The sequence below is a fragment of the Mesoplodon mirus genome (genome assembly GCF_964341445.2).
Source record: "Mesoplodon mirus genome assembly, contig: HAP1_SCAFFOLD_1161, whole genome shotgun sequence".
Classification (NCBI taxonomy): domain Eukaryota; kingdom Metazoa; phylum Chordata; class Mammalia; order Artiodactyla; family Ziphiidae; genus Mesoplodon; species Mesoplodon mirus.
Genome location: NW_028294913.1, coordinates 14,788 through 30,624, shown reverse-complemented (window position 1 = coordinate 30,624; position 15,837 = coordinate 14,788). Strand labels below are relative to the sequence as shown.

Genomic DNA, 15,837 nt, shown 5'->3' with positions numbered 1-15,837 from the left:
GGGGGACTCCTCATGGATCAGAGGCTCCCGAGGCAAATGGAAAGGGAACAATTCTTCTGTCTCTTCCTTTGATCTTCCATGCCATACTCAGTCCACACCTGACGCCCCTCCTAAACGCTCCACTGGTTTCCTGCTGCCTGCGTTCTCTGTTTACTTTGTGGTGGTCTCTAGCAGTTCCCACAAAATTAGAATATTTCTCCCAAGTGACAGTTAAAAGATATAAGGAGAGATAAGTGTGGTTCCAACCTCAAAAGATCTCACATTATACGGGGAAGAACGAGCTCTACTAAAGGTGTGGGTGCTTTAGGAATTGAGACAGCCTGTCCCACAGCCCTTCTGCTGGGCCCGCATTGTGAGGGGTCATCACTGACTCGTCTGGACCCGACAGCAACCTCAGACAAGTCCTACTACGTCTATGCCAGGTGGCTCCACATTGGTTGCAGGCTGATCCTTGCAGAATATAAACTTGGGCCCGTGGCCAGGGTACTTCAACTCCTCAGAGGCTGTGCCTGGCTCTCAGGTCCCGGCCCCCTCTCCCTGCTCCCGTCTCCACACACCGGCTTCCTTTGTCTGGACTCTCGGACATGCTCTTCCTGTGCCTGAACGCTTCTCACAATGTGGGATCCGGCCCTTCCTCGGGAAGCCTTGCCCACAGCACTCCTCCTGTTCCACGTTCTCACAGCACCTGCGGCTCTTCCCCCGAGGTCCTCACCGGAGGCTGTCATTCCACAGCCCTGTGTGCGATTAGCCTCCACCTCCACTGAGCTCCGCCAGGGCAGGACCTGCATCCTTCTGTCCAAGGTTGCACTGCTGTTTATCACGGGACAGGGAAGCAGTGAGCGAGGCTTAGAACCTGGCTCCCCCAGAGCCCTGGCCTCCCCAAGTCAACAGCTCTCAGTCCTCAACTTCCATGACAGCCCAATCTGCCAGTTTTCTCCTCTGGTGACTTCTTCTCAGGCTCAGCCACAGATTCTTCCTTCTTAACCCACCTCATAAAACTGAGGTTTCCTGGGACTCTGTCCTCTCCTCCGGTCCCTCATCTGCTCAGCTCAAGGCTTCAAATGCCACCTTTGCACTGATGGCTCCCTGACCTCCCTGTTGAGTTCTGACCCTGTTTACCTTCTACAGCTGTCCACTGGTGACCTCTACCCATATTTCACTAACATTTCAAATGAAACCCATCCCACACCGAACCTGTCCTATACCCTTAATAAAGGGACCTCTCCTCTTTCCTGAACTCACTGCACATGCCTTCCTCCAGGTAATGTCTTGCCTACATTATGGAATAATCTCCAGAAGGTTCCCACCTCTAGTTTTTCCTCACTTCAAATCTAGGACCAACAGTGTTTCCAAAGTAACCATTCTTAGTTAATTGAAACTGTGTAATAAGGACTCATGAATATATTCTCTGTGAAAATTTTAATAACATTGCATGTAACTAAAGTCCCCTTTCATCAATGCCCATTTTCAGTCCCAATCCAAATGTAACTAGTTACCAGCTTAGGTGTCCCCCGACCTTTCTCTTGGCACTTACACGCACATAATGCATATAGACAAACACCCACGTAATTTTCTTTACACATAAATGGCGATATGTCATAATAATGCACCGTAACTTGCTTTAGTCCTTCACGTAGCTTGGAGCTCTGCCCACACCAGGGCTGCTGCTTTCTGACTGTGGTGCTGTGTGCCAGTGTAGGGACCCACCTCAGCTTCTTTAGCCTTTACTGAAGGACGTTTAAAGTATCTCAGACTCAGACTATTTTTTCTAAAATATCAACAACCATACAACTCTTCTGCTTGAAACTCTTCAATTATTTCCAGTCATCCATGGACAGTTCCCATCCCTAAGAACTGTACCAAAGCACTTCATAGTGTGGCCCCCACCTGGCTCTCTAATCTCATTTCCTTCCTCATCTCTTTCTTTTCCCATATACCCTGAGCTTCAGTCTGAATGAATTATCTGCAGTTCCTTAAATGCACTAAGTTTGCTGAATGAATGCATGACAATGTAGCCCTCCTCTGAAACAACAGGAAATCACAAGAGAAAAGATCCTGAGAGATTCACTTGTGCAGTAATTATCAGAGAAGAAGAGGAAGCTTGTGACTAGGGGCCTTAGCATCCCTTCTCCAAAACTTCTTCAGGACTGAGAACCTGCAGAAAATTCCCCGACCAACATCTCCGAGTTGCACATGCACTCACTTACCAGACTGCTGCCTGCAGACATTCCGCACCCACTCACCTAGAGAGGAGCCTCCAGGGCTTTCTTTCTCTACCTTCCAGGGATCTTCTCCTTGCTGCAACAGGGAGATCACCTCGGGTTTGGAAAATGGGAGTCCTGCTCATAGACCAAAAAGAAGAAAAAAAAAGAAAAAGAAAAAAAAAGACTTGATTTTGCCTTGACACAAAGAGGTATCTGAGATCTGAGCGGAAAACTCAAAGGATGATACAGAGAACTTCTGTGGGATGCTCCAGTTGTGCCCCCACAATGTGAGGGGTGTGTTAGGGTAAAAGCAAGGGGCAATGTAACATTTAGTTGTATGTTAGTGAAGTATGATAAACATGCAGACTTGATTAACAGGGTGCTAATAGCTTTCTGTACAAGAGGGAATATGTATATACTGTTAAATGTATGTTAAATGTACAGATTAAATTAATATTTGTAACAGGTATCTGTGGAAAGGATTATGTACCAAGTAGCTTGTTTAAAATGAGAAAACACTATCTGGCTCCCTTTGAAAGATGGCAGCAGTCAGAAAACTATGGGTCATAGGCCAAATCTAGCCCACTGTCTGTTTATGCATGGCCCTTGAGCAAAGAATGGTTCAAAAAAAAAAAAAAGAAAAGGAATACGTTACAGAGACTATATGTGGCCCACAAAGCTGAAAATATTTACTCCCTGGCCCTTTACAGAAAAAGTTTGCTGACCCCTGTAAAAGAGAATTGAAAAAAGCCAGTGTTGAGTCAAAGAAAAAGGTTGAGGGATGCTCTCTGTTAAGAGATGAGCAAACACATCATAGTTCAGTCATAGTGGGAAAAAGTTGCCTGCAGTGAGGGAATTTCTAATGTGCAGCTCTGTAGATTGTCCCATCCATGGGGCAATTCCATACCTACGAGGGAGAAAAAGGTTTTCAGGTTTATTTATGGAGATCCAGTTTGCACAGTGCTAAGGCAAAACTCAGCTAAAGTTTTTAATGACCCAGGGCTTTTACCCAGGAAATCAGATGCTGAGGTATCCCAATTTCTGAACTCTGTATCTACAGGGAAAATTTCCTTACCCAATGAGACAAGGGTTACTATAGTTCTCCAGCATCACATCTTGGTACAAGTTTCTCTCAGAAGGAGCCAGCTTTCTCCACTCATCCCGTGTAAAGAACACAGCCACATCTTCAAACGTCACTGACACCTGTAGAGACAAGCATCTCAGCTCACCCAGGACCACCCATCACACAGGGTGAAAAAGGCGGCAGTGGGGAGTAGACGGGCTACCATGAAATGCTTCTATATTATTCTAGGTTCTGAAGGTTCCAGGTCATTTGCTTAATGAACAACTGACCAATGACAAATAGATACTGAGTAGCATGAAGTATGAACCAGGCTCCGAGTTAACTGCTACAAGAGATGGGTGGAGGTATTAAGGCCATTAGTGGGGGTGTTAATTAGAATAATCTTCCTGTTGGCAATTTGATAACATACATTAGAAGCTTTAAAATGTGCATACTCTTTAACTCTCCAATTACTATATTTGTTTGATAATGAACACTGAACAAAAATGCACATGCAAGGACATTTATCATGGTGTTAGTAACAGCAAAGAAATGGAAACAACCTCAATAATCACTGAGGGAGCTAGTTTAAATAACTGAAGGCACTCTGTGCTCCCTAAAGCTTGAGGACAGTAATAATGGAAATTAAAATAGCTATAATTTATTGAATGCTTTTTTCAGGCTAAGTACTATTCTTAGAGCTTTATATTAACCTTTAGTGTATATCTTTATTTTATCTTCACAACAACCCTATGAAGAAGGTACTATTATTGTGTCCATTTTACATAAGAGAAAACAAAGAGAAATTTATCCAAGTCACACAGCTGGTATGAAGGGAAAACTCACTCCTCCTGCATGTCTCCACTACTCTTAATACAACACTACTTCACTTCTGACACCAGATGTGGGGGGTTTTCCACACACCAAGCAATTGTGGGACACCAGCTGGGTGTCCTACAATTAAACTCAATTCTGACACCTGAAGATAGTGTCAGATTCCCACAAGACTGGCCCCCTTTCAATGTCAATCACAAGTCCAGGTTGTTACCTGTGCTGCTGACTGACTGGCTCTAAATTGGAGGTTTCTACAACCCTCTCCTCAGGTTTGATTAATTTGCCAGAGTGGCTCACAGAACTCAGGAAAACATTTACTTACTAGATTACTGGTTGATTATAAAAGAAGATATAGGAACTGGCAGGTGAAAGAGCGGCACAGGGAAGGGGTGCACAGCTTCCATGCTCTCTCGGGATTCACCATTCTCTCTGACTCTCTACATGTTCACCAACCTGGAAGAACTCTGAACGCTTCTGGGTTTTTATGGAGGTTCATTACATAGGCACGATTGATTAAATCACTGACCATTGGCGACTGATGCAACTTTCATCTCCTAGGGTGGTGACAGATGGATAAGAGGGGTTATTGGGGGGCAGGACTGAAAATTCCAACACTTTAATCAAGGTTGGTTCCCCTGGCAATCAGCCCGCATCCTTAGGTGGGGTACAAAAGTAACCTCATTAACATAAACTCTGGTGTGGATACAAAACACACCCATTGTGCCTTCATTGCTCTGAAGTAATTTCAGGGATAAAAAGCATATATTACTAACCACTTAGGAAATCACAAGGGTTTTGGAAATTATGTGCCAGGAACAGGGACAAAGACCAAATATATATTTCGTATTATAAATCACAATATCACTGGTCAGTGGTAGAGGTAGAATTCCAATCCAAGGAACTGCCTCTCAACGCCTATCTCATAGGCTTAAGTAATAAATGATAATCCATACAATGGAGGTAAAGAGCAGTGATGGTAGCACCACACTGTGAACGCACTTAATGCCAATATACTCAAAAATGATTAAAGTGGTGAGTTTAATCTTATGTGTATTTTATCAAAATAAAAAGCTAAAATGAGAAAATAAAAATATACATACATACATAAGTACACATGTACATCAATAAATAATAAATAAAGAAAGGTACACAGACAATTATTCTGAGGGCTGCATACCAAAGGTATGACCATGATTATCTCAAGATGTTGGGGTAAGACTGATTTTACGTTTTTATTCTCTGAGATTTTTAACATTAACATGCAGTGCATGTATAATAAGATAATTTATTGGCACATGGCAGGGAATACAAGAAATGATCTTTGCCCTCAAAAGAATTTACAATCCAACTGGCAGACAAGAAAAACGCGTGAAACAATTTGAACAAGAAAAGTGTCGCTGGACAGGACCATATACTATTTCCTTGTTCAATCCTCATTTTAGAGATGAGAAACACCAGGTCCAGGGCAGTTAAGACACCAGGTCACATACTTTATCAATGGCAGAGACAAGACGATAACTGAAGTTTTCTTTTAACCCAGCACTTGGTGGGTATATTCTCTCTCTGGTCTTAAACGTCCTGTCACTGAGTTTTACACACAAGTCCACATAGTACTGACGTATCGGCAGCAGGTGAGGTTAGGGAGAAATGTCACATAGGACTCACAAGCAGGGATGGAGAAGATTCTGGGTAAGAGAGCAGCCTGGCTCTGTTGGAATGGAACGGGAAGGGCTTAGAAAAAAGTAGCCCAAATATGCAGAGGCAGGTCCTAGCCACAGTCTCAGAAGATCAACCACTACCACATTTCATGGGTCCAAAAGATACACAACATCACATTGCAGAGAACTCTGGTCATTTGGGAGCCAGGCCTGCCCTGTGTTCTGAAAGATGTACCAGAGGAAAGGCTGGATGATAACTAACATGAACTTAGAGGCCAGACATACCTGGGTTTGATTTCAGGTTGCCTGACTTCGTTCAGCCTCAGTTTCAAGTGTAAAAGTGGGGTAATAACTTCTGCTTCGCTATGAGAGTGAGAACAAAGGTGAAGCCCTCAGGATATTCCCCAGCAACGTTAACTACTATTGTTAGATGAGGATGAGTAAAGGAAGGACACTGTATAGTCATTTCTATCTACCAACAGTAGATAGATAGACATCATGAACTAGAATAATATCGTTTAGCTACCACAATCACCACATATTGAACATCTACTATGTGCCCGGCCCTGATAAGAACGCTTTCCATGCACTAACTCCCAGGATCCTCTCATCTACCCTTTGAGGTAGGCCCAGTTGCTGTATTCATGTTACAGGTGAAGAAGCTGAGGCACAGAGAGGTGGAGTTTTTTGCCCAAGACCCATTAACAGCAACAGAGGAGATGGGCACAAACCTGGCCATCTGGCTCAAAAGCCCCACTGAGGAATCACTGTATACACTGCCTCTCCACTACCAATATCCCATGAAACTCTCACTGCTGCTTCCTGAGGAGTCTTCTCTCTGCTCTTGGAGTCAAGAGACCTCTCCATCTACGTCCCCACCAGCATGGCTATCCTTTGTTCACACAGTGGCTCACCTGGATGGGGTCCCACCCTCATTCTCACAACATAAAGATGAAAATGGCAGGTCAACATCAGTTTTCAAGAGAGTGACAGAAGCAAGGCACATGATCCAGAAAGTTAAGATGGAGAAAAACTAAAAACTATGGACTGGGAAAAGCCTGGCGAAGGTATCATGAGGATTTCTCAGGGGCGGAAAGAAAAAGAAAAGCATTCTGGCCAAGGGTAGGGAGGGGGACACGACTGAGCAAAGGAGACAGGCCAGAAAGGAGCTCTGCCAAGTGTGCATGTTTGTTTGTTCTGACCCCAAGTGGTATAAGACATGTGGCATCTTACCTATCAATTCAGTAATCATACAGTGAATTGAGATTAATGAATAAAAGAGTGTCTATTAGAAAAAAAAAGAGAAACACAGGCCATGGATTGGGGGGTTGGAGGCAAGCATTCCCTATGCAATCCACCATCCACCAGGGTGGACCAACTCTTCCAAGGCAGAAGGACATGGGCTCCAAATCCTGGTGAAGACTGTATTGGGGAGAAAACTTCAGTTTGAGGGTAAAATAACAGAAAAAAAAACCCATCTATCTCTAAGACCTGAGATGGCAATGAACTCACCCGAGACCTTGCTTCCCTCTGTTCAGGAGCCATGTCCTCTTTCTGGGCAGTTTCACCTTAGGATGGGAGAAGTCTCCAGAAGCCAGATCTGAGAGAAGAAAAAGGGAACCAGGAGGAAGCCCCTTCTGCTTTCCACCCCTCAGAATCAGCAGCTCTGAAACCTTTATACCACTTGAAAATGATGCCAAGTGTCCCCAGAGAAGGAAGTCAGAAGGAACGAGGGCTAGACAGGACCAGAGAGAAGGGCTGGGTCATCCTGGTCCAGGCCCAGCTCTTTCCCTGGCTCAGAGGAAAAGTCCTAGGACTCTATCAGCAGTAGCAGCAACTCCCTGAGCCTCACCGCATGCCAGGCACTACCTATCAATACATCGAGTCCCACAGCACAGTTGGCATTGTCAGCACCCCATTTTATAGATCAGGAAACTGAGGGCAGAGTGGGAGCAACTTGTCCCAGTCCACACAGCCAGGGAGGGTGGCACCAGGGTTCCAGGCACCGCGGGCTCCAGAGCACCTGCTCTAACCTCCCTGCGTGCATGTGACAACTTTTCTCCACCTCAAGCATTCCCACCCAATTCCTCCCCCTCCTGTCAAGGAAACAATTTCCAGATTTCTAGAGAAAGCTGCTTCGGAAAGGGAAAACATCAGCTCTCCTATGGTGGGGAGGGGCTGCTGTCTTGAGGAAAGGGCACATTAAACCAAAGACCTGGGTCCAGTCCTGGCTCTGCCACTGGGGGAAGCCGGCGACTCACTTCTCGCGTAAAACAAGCCTGTCACTCGGAAGTGCAGGGGTGATGATAAGGGGAGGAAATAATTTTCTCACGTTCACTGCCAGCCCGAAACAAATTCAAATGCCAGCAGGCGCTGAGCAGGCAGCGCGCTGGGAACTGGTCGGAAAGAAGCAGGAGGGTGGCTGGGTCCAGCCAATGGGGACGAAGTGCCCGACATGTCTCGTTCAGGGGCACGTCAGTGGGACGGCTGGGGGCGGCAGGCGAACAGAGCCAGGGGTGCCCGGCTCTCGGCCCGCCGGCGCCCACAAAGACCCGGCTCGCGTCTCTTGGGCCTGTGCCCCATGCCCCGGCGACGCATGCTCCCGAAGCCCGGTCCTCCCTCCCGCATCCTGCCTACCCCCCGCCGCTCACCTCGCCCAGGCATCGGGGGTTCCGCGGGCCGCAGGCTGGAGGCTCCGGAACTGCCACGGCCAGACAGAAACTTCCGCTGGGGACTCCACGCGGTGCCGCCTCGGCGGACCTCTGGCGAGTAATTAGCTCATGCCAACGGCAAACGCCCGACGCCCGACGCCCCACGTAGGTCCGGGAGGGACGGGGCAGGGACAGTCGCGAGCCCCTCTGGGAAATGTAGTCCATGCGAGAACAAAAGATTCTGGGAAATGTAGTTCTTCGAGCTTGTCTGCGAGGAGAGCCCTGGCTGAGCCTATCACTTGTCCAGACCCCATTCTGGGTTCGTGGTCGAGCTCCTTGGGCTGCTGGCTCCTGGGTTCCTGGTTCTTCCAGGAGGAAACCGACGTTCCTACAGGGCAGTGACTTGTAGCTCTGCATGTGCGTAAATGAGAGCAAGGCAAGTAGACAACCGCCAAGAACAAACCTATTTCCCCGTAAGTCTTTCAACAAGAGTGTATGGAGGACTTCCCTGGTGACTAAGTGGTTGAGAATCCGCCTGCCAATGCGAGGAACACGGGTTCGAGTCCTGGTCCTAGAAGATCCCACATGCCTTGGAGCAACTAAGCCTGTGTGCCAGAACTACTGAGCCTGTGCTTTAGAGCCGGCAAGCCACAGCTACTGAGCCCATGTGCCACAACTGAAGCCTGCGCACCTAGAGCCCATGCTCGGCAAGAAAGAGAAGCCACCTCAATGAGAAGCCCACGCACCTCAACGAAGAGTAGCCCCCCTCACACCACAACTAGAGAAAGCCTGTGAGCAGCAACGAAGATGCAGCACAGCCAAAAATAAATAAAATAAAATAAATTAATAAAGAAAAAGAAATTTATCCTGAGCACAGACTCTACATTCTCGCTATATGCTATGTTCATCGTTGCTCAGCTGTGTACCAGAGCTGTGGCACAGCTCTGTGTCTTCAGATGACCCCACTTGGAAGCACACTGCTTGCTCTACCACCAGTAGACTTCAGGGGTCACACTGCACGTCATCCCCATGGCTCCAGTCCTTACATCATCTTTAAAGTTTTTCCTATAAGAGGTTTAATTAATGAATTGTCTAATACATAACAACATGCATGTGTAATCAGTACTGCATACCATTATACCTATACCAATTAATAACATTGAAACCCAAATCTAATCTTGTCCCATAGGACTCAAATCATTGGCTAGGTTTAAGGAGCACATATTTTGAAACATTTAAAATTGATCCGGTTCTAACAAGTAATCCACACTTATTCTATTCTCATTCACATCATTTATGACATTGCATTAATACTTTCTTTCATTTCTTGGCTCAGCAATACATCAGCCCAAGAAATGTGACTTAGCAAATTGTGGCATATTAATCTCTTGCTAGCACAGAATATATTTTGTAAAGATTTCAAGATACCCCTTACAGATTTCCTCCTGTGTCTAAAGCACTATGCTCATAAGGCACGTGATTCTGTGTGTTCTCAAGGCCTCCAGACACCAGGTAACAATGGCCCACACAGAAGGACAAATCTGAGAATAGTCTTTAAGTTGAAGTGAGCATTTTCTGTCCCAAGAGGTAAAGGTAAAAAATTATGATTAATAAACGTACCCATGCATCTTAACATACAGAAAAATTTAGATCTTATACCTTCTATCCAAGAATATATAGCTAAGATTAGATAGGTGTAACTTTGGGGCCATTATCCTCCACATCCTCCAAGTGTCCAGAAGTATCTTCTGGCCCAGCAGCCATAATTTCAGCTGGCTTCACACCGTTTTATTGTTTCATTTGTGTTTTGAATAGATACAAGGAGTGCAGTGTGACAGCTGGTCTTTGTCAGATATTTCCCTTCAGTGGGAGTGGTCTTTTCAGAGGTGCATACAACTATTCAGCAGCTGTCTCCTCAGATGTTTCAGATGATAGCTCAGGTACAAGGAAGCAAGACTCATGTTGGCTTTGAAGCCCTAGGCCCTATCAGATCTAATGTATCTTGTAACAGCCTATGAGAAGAGCTTAGTTTCCAAGGTTCCTGCAAGGGACTTGCCCAGTGTAAATACACTTTACCAATCAGGAGTCATTTTTATCTTAAGCAATGTTGCCTCATTATGCAGCTGATGAATCTTTTGAGCATGTTACCAAGGCAGTCAGAAACATAAATAAGATTGTTCAGAAACACAGTTGACATACTTTCTTGGGTTGTTACCAGGGGAACAGAGCTAAAATGCTATTCCAAGGTCAAATTCTTTCACAGAGAAAGAGAAAGGATTTCCTTATCTTATTACCTACCACCCATCCCCTTGTTCTTTGGTTAATTGTTTTTTTTCATTAAACTGTATTTTGAGATCATTACTGATTCGCATGCAGTTGTCAGAAATAACACACAGGGCTCCTGTGTATACTTTACCGTTTCCCCAGTGGCAACATCTTGCAAAACTATAGTACAATAACGTGCTTGTTAGCTTTTTTAATACAGAAAAGAAGACAGGTTAGTATATACCTGGTCACCAGGACTTATATTGTAAAATGGGCCATTAACAACCACTTTATTTATTAAATAATTAGGTGATTTTTTTGATCAAAATAACTTTTTAGTGTCCATAGTATTTTTATAGGAAATTTTCTACCAAATAATAGTATGACAGTATTTAACACACCAAACAGTGTTATTTGACAGAGTTAACAGTATCTCTTTCACCCTCTCAGCAAGTGTCTCTTTTAGGTATCTCAAACTTAGTATGTTTTAAATTGGATGTTTTATCTTCTCTCCCAAACCAGTTTTACCAACATTTTTAGTAGACTTTATTTTTTTAGATCATTGTTAGCTTCACAGCAAAACTGAGCGGAAGGTACAGAGAGCTCCCATAGACCTCCTACCTTACCCACATACACAGCTTCCCTCACTATTTTTTTTATATACTGCAGGTTCTTATTAGTCATCCATTTCATACACATCAGTGTATACATGTCAATCCCAATCTCCCAATTCGTCACCTCAACCCTGCCCACTGCCACTTTCCTCCCCTAGTGTCCATACATCTGTTCTCCACATGTGTCTCAATTTCTGCCCTGCAAACCAGTCCATCTGTACCATTTTTCTCGGTTCCACATACATGCGTTAATATGCGATATTTGTTTTTCTCTTTCTGACTTACTTCACTCTGTATGACAGTCTCTAGATTCATCCATGTCTCAACAAATGACCCAATTACGTTCCTTTTTATGGCTGAGTAATATTCCATTGTATATATGTACCACATGTTCTTTATCCATTCATCTGTCAATGGGCATTTAGGTTGCTTCCATGACCTGGCTATTGTAAATAGTGCTGCAGTGAACATTGGGGTGCGGTGCATGTGTCTTTTTGAATATGGTTTTCTCAGGGTATGTGCCCAGTAGTGGGATTGCTGGATCATATCATAATTCTATGTTTAGTTTTTTTTTTTTTACATCTTTATTGGATTATAATTGCTTTACAATAGTGTGTTAGTTTCTGCTTTATAACAAAAAGAATCAGTTATACATATACATATGTTCCCATATCTCTTCCCTCATGCATCTCCCTCCCTCCCACCCTCCCTATCCCACCCCTCCAGGTGGTCACAAAGCACCGAGCTGATCTCCTTGTGCTATGCGGCTGCTTCCCACTATCTATTTTACATTTGGTAGTGTATATATGTCCATGCCACTCTCTCACTTTGTCACAGCTTACGCTTTCCCCTCCCCATATCCTCAAGTCCATTCTCTACTAGGTCTGTTTCTTTATTCCCATCTTACCCCTACGTTCTTCATGACATTTTTTTCTTAGATTCCATATATATGAGTTAGCATATGGTATTTGTCTTTCTCTTTCTGACTTACTTCACTCTGTATGACAGACTCTAGATCCATGCACCTCACTACAAGTAACTCAATTTCGTTTCCTTTTATGGCTGAGTAATATTCCATTGTATATATGTGCCGCATCTTCTTTATCCATTCTTCCAATGATGGACACTTAGGTTGTTTCCAGCTCCTGGCTATTGTAAATAGAGCTACAATGAACATTTTGGTACATGACTCTTTTTGAATTATGGCTTTCTCAGGGTATATGTCCAGTAGTGGGATTGCTGGGTCATATCGTAGTTTATCTTTAGTTTTTTAAGGAACCTACAAACTGTTCTCCATAGTGGCTGTATCAATTTAAATTCCCACCAGTAGTGCAAGAGTGTTCCCTTTTCTCCACATCCTCTCCAGCATTTATTGTTTCTAGACTTTTTGATGATGGCCATTCTGACCGGTGTGAGATGATACCTCTTTGTAGTTTTGATTTGCATTTCTCTAATGATTAATGATGTTGAGCATTCTTTCATGTGTTTGTTGGCAATCTGTATGTCTTCTCTGGAGAAATGTCTATTCAGGTCTTCTGCCCATTTTTGGATTGGGTTTTGGCTTTTTTGTTATTGAGCTGCATGAGTTGTATGTAAATTTTGGAGATTAACCCAACTGACAAAGTTGCTTCATTTGCAAGTATTTTCTCCCATCCTGAGGGTTGTCTTTTGGTCTTCTTTATGGTTTCCTTTGCTGTGCCAAGCTTTGAAGTTTCATTAGGTCCCATTTTTTAATTTTTGTTTTTATTTCCATTTCTCTAGGAGGTGGGTCCAAAAGGATCTTGCTGTGATTTATGTCATAGAGTGTTGTGCCTATATTTTCCTCTAAGAGTTTGATAGTTTCTGGCCTTACATTTAGATCTTTAATCCATTTTGAGCTTATTTTTGTGTATGGTGGTAGGGAGTGTTCTAATCTCATACTTTTACATGTACCTGTCCAGTTTTCCCAGCCCCAATTATTGAAGAGTCTGTCCTTTCTCCACTGTACATTCCTGCCTCCTTTATCAAAGATAAGGTGAGCATATGTGCGTATGTTTATCTCTGGGCTTTCTATGCTGTTCCATTGATCTACATTTCTGTTTTTGTGCCAGTACCATACTGTCTTGATTACTGTAGCTTTGTAGTATAGTCTGCGGTCAGGGAGCCTGATTCCTCCAACGCCCTTTTTCATTCTCAAGATTGCTTTGGCTATTCGGGGTCTTTTGTGTTTCCATAAAAATTGTGAAATTTTTTGTTCTAGTTCTGTGAAAAATGCCAGTGGTAGTCTGATACGGATTGCATTGAATCTGTAGATTGCTTTGGGTAGTATAGTCATTTTCACAAAGTTGATTCTTCCAATCCAACAACATGGTATATCTCTCCATCTATTTGTATCATCTTTAATTTCTTTCATCAGTGTCTTATAATTTTCTGCATATATGTCTTTTGTCTCCTTTAGGTAGGTTTATTCTTAGATATTTTTTTCTTTTTGTTGCAATGGTAAATGGGAGTGTTTTCTTAATTTCACTTTCAGATTTTTCATCATTAGTGTATAGGAATGCCAGAGATTTCTGTGCATTAATTTTGTATCCTGCTACTTTACCAAATTCATTGTTTAGCTCTAGTAGTTTTCTGGTAACATCTTTAGGATTCTCTATGTATAGTATCATATCATCTGCAAACAGTGACAGCTTTACTTCTTCTTTTCCAATTTGGATTCCTTTTATTTCTTTTTCATATCTGATTGCTGTGGATAAAACTTCCAAAACTATGTTGAATAATAGTCGTGAGAGTGGCTAACCTTGTCTTTTTCCTGATCTTAGTGGAAATGCTTTCCGTTTTTCACCATTGAGGACGATGTTGGCTGTGGGTTTGTCATATATGGCCTTTATTATGTTGAGGTAAATTCCCTCTATGCCTACTTTCTGCAGGGTTTTTATCATAAATGGGTGGTAAAATTTAAGTTAATACATGCATAAGCCCTCTGACTTCCCACATACCTGAATATGTGCATATTTTCCATCATTTCCCCTTTTGATTGCAAATCTTGTTAGAAAGCAGTGATGCTCAAAATATCCATCCCTCAATGCTGGGGTGCTGGCTCTTACCTCAGGTTCAGATCATGTCCCTCGCTGTTACGTCTCCTTTGTTTTCACCTAGTCACTCACGTTGGAGGAAAACTACGCTGATCTCATGAACAGGCTCAGAGATATGTTAATGGGGAAACACTTTATAGGCTATACATTTTATCACTTACACTCAATTGTCACAGAAGCATTGCACATGTGCTATTAGCAGCAGACTTAAAGCAAGCAGTGTCACATTTCATGAGTAGTTATAATCTGTGAAAATTTCGCTAGATAATTCTCTTTCCATTCAGAACATCAGGGCAAAAGCATGGTTAACACAATAACTGTCATAAATACAGACCTTAACTAACAGAAATAGAATTTAACATCCACTAAAACATAGTCTTTTTTCTCTCTGAAATAACCCTCATCTCCACCAAACACAGCAAATCAAAACTAGTTTGTTTGCAATTGACCATATCAGCTCCTTCAAGCTGGCTGAGGTAGAAGTCCTCAGGAGTCTCAGACTGAATTCCCCAAAGGCCTCTCAAGGCCAGGAATGCCATGACAAAAGCCTGCCATAAGCCTCCACCTCAGTGGATTTCTGTCTTCTAGAGGTATCCCAAATATCAAGATTCGTGCACATGCCAGGAGACAGTCTTTCCCATTCACCTGATAAGGCTGCTCAGAAACCAGGAGTCCCAGTTTTTGGAGGGACTAGGTAGAGAGAAAAGAAAAATGTTTCAATTCTACCCTCAGGAGTAGTTTACCCAATTGCTGTAAGTCACAACTAACTTGAGGGGAAGGGCATCCCTCTATCTGGAAAACACAGATCAAAACTTTCCAGACAAAACCCATAAATATTATAACCATATTCACCAGTTCACTCAGTAACCAATCCTTCCATTAACTTTTTACGAAGCCATCAGGTTTTCCTTTAGGATTATTTAAGTTTTTACCCAGTTCTGAAGTGTAATCTGAAATTTATCAGAGACCTGTTATTAGCAAAAGGTCGTTCCTATGAATCTGGAAGATGAAGCACTTTTGCAAAAGCATCAGAGTACAACAATAACTGTCTACAAAAGACAAAAGACTTAAAAAGTCACAGTTAAACATATTATCACAATATAAGCAATAAAGAATCTTGGTTATAGTAACTAGGATTATGACTGATTATAATCTTAACCCTTAAAAACCTTAATCTCTCACCAAAACCAAAAAACAATTGTGCATTTCCTGATTGGTAAGCTTAATGCTTTAGTCTTATTCTCCTAAGCAGGCAAAAGTAGATAAACTTAGACCTGCCCAGCAATTAATGTTCCAATATTTTACCTTTTTTGAAATGACTTCGTCAATGAATTCTCTTCATGTAACTTAGTTTAGTTTCAAGTTACAAAAATCTTGAGAGACTATTTTAGATAGACACTCCCAAAACATAATTATTCCCATAAAGAATTTTAAAATCCTTGCTCCTTTTTGTTCATTTACTCTTAGAGATCAC

The 15,837-nt window shown here is 42.9% G+C and overlaps 1 protein-coding gene across 1 annotated transcript; it reads right to left on the bottom strand.

The window, feature by feature from the left end:
- Window positions 1-323: 323 nt before the first annotated feature.
- LOC309797873 (uncharacterized protein) lies at window positions 324-8,614 on the bottom strand. The gene is made up of 5 exons (XM_082646263.1): window positions 8,411-8,614; window positions 7,272-7,359; window positions 3,280-3,407; window positions 2,244-2,339; window positions 324-810 (listed from the first exon to the last, which is right to left on the bottom strand). Exons 2-5 carry the CDS (start codon window positions 7,302-7,304, stop codon window positions 489-491), a joined length of 579 nt encoding a protein of 192 aa, XP_082502389.1. The 5' UTR covers window positions 7,305-7,359; window positions 8,411-8,614; the 3' UTR covers window positions 324-488.
- Between the last annotated feature and the right edge of the window lie 7,223 nt (window positions 8,615-15,837).

Coding starts and splice junctions, on each gene's coding strand:
- LOC309797873 (XM_082646263.1), bottom strand. CDS start 7,304: ATGGCTCCTGAACAGAGGGAAGCAAGGTCTCGG. Junction 2,340..3,279: donor AGTAACCCTTGTCTCATTGG/GTAAGGAAATTT, acceptor GTCTATGAGCAG/GACTCCCATTTTCCAAACCC. Junction 811..2,243: donor CCCTGGAGGCTCCTCTCTAG/GTGAGTGGGTGC, acceptor CGTGATAAACAG/CAGTGCAACCTTGGACAGAA.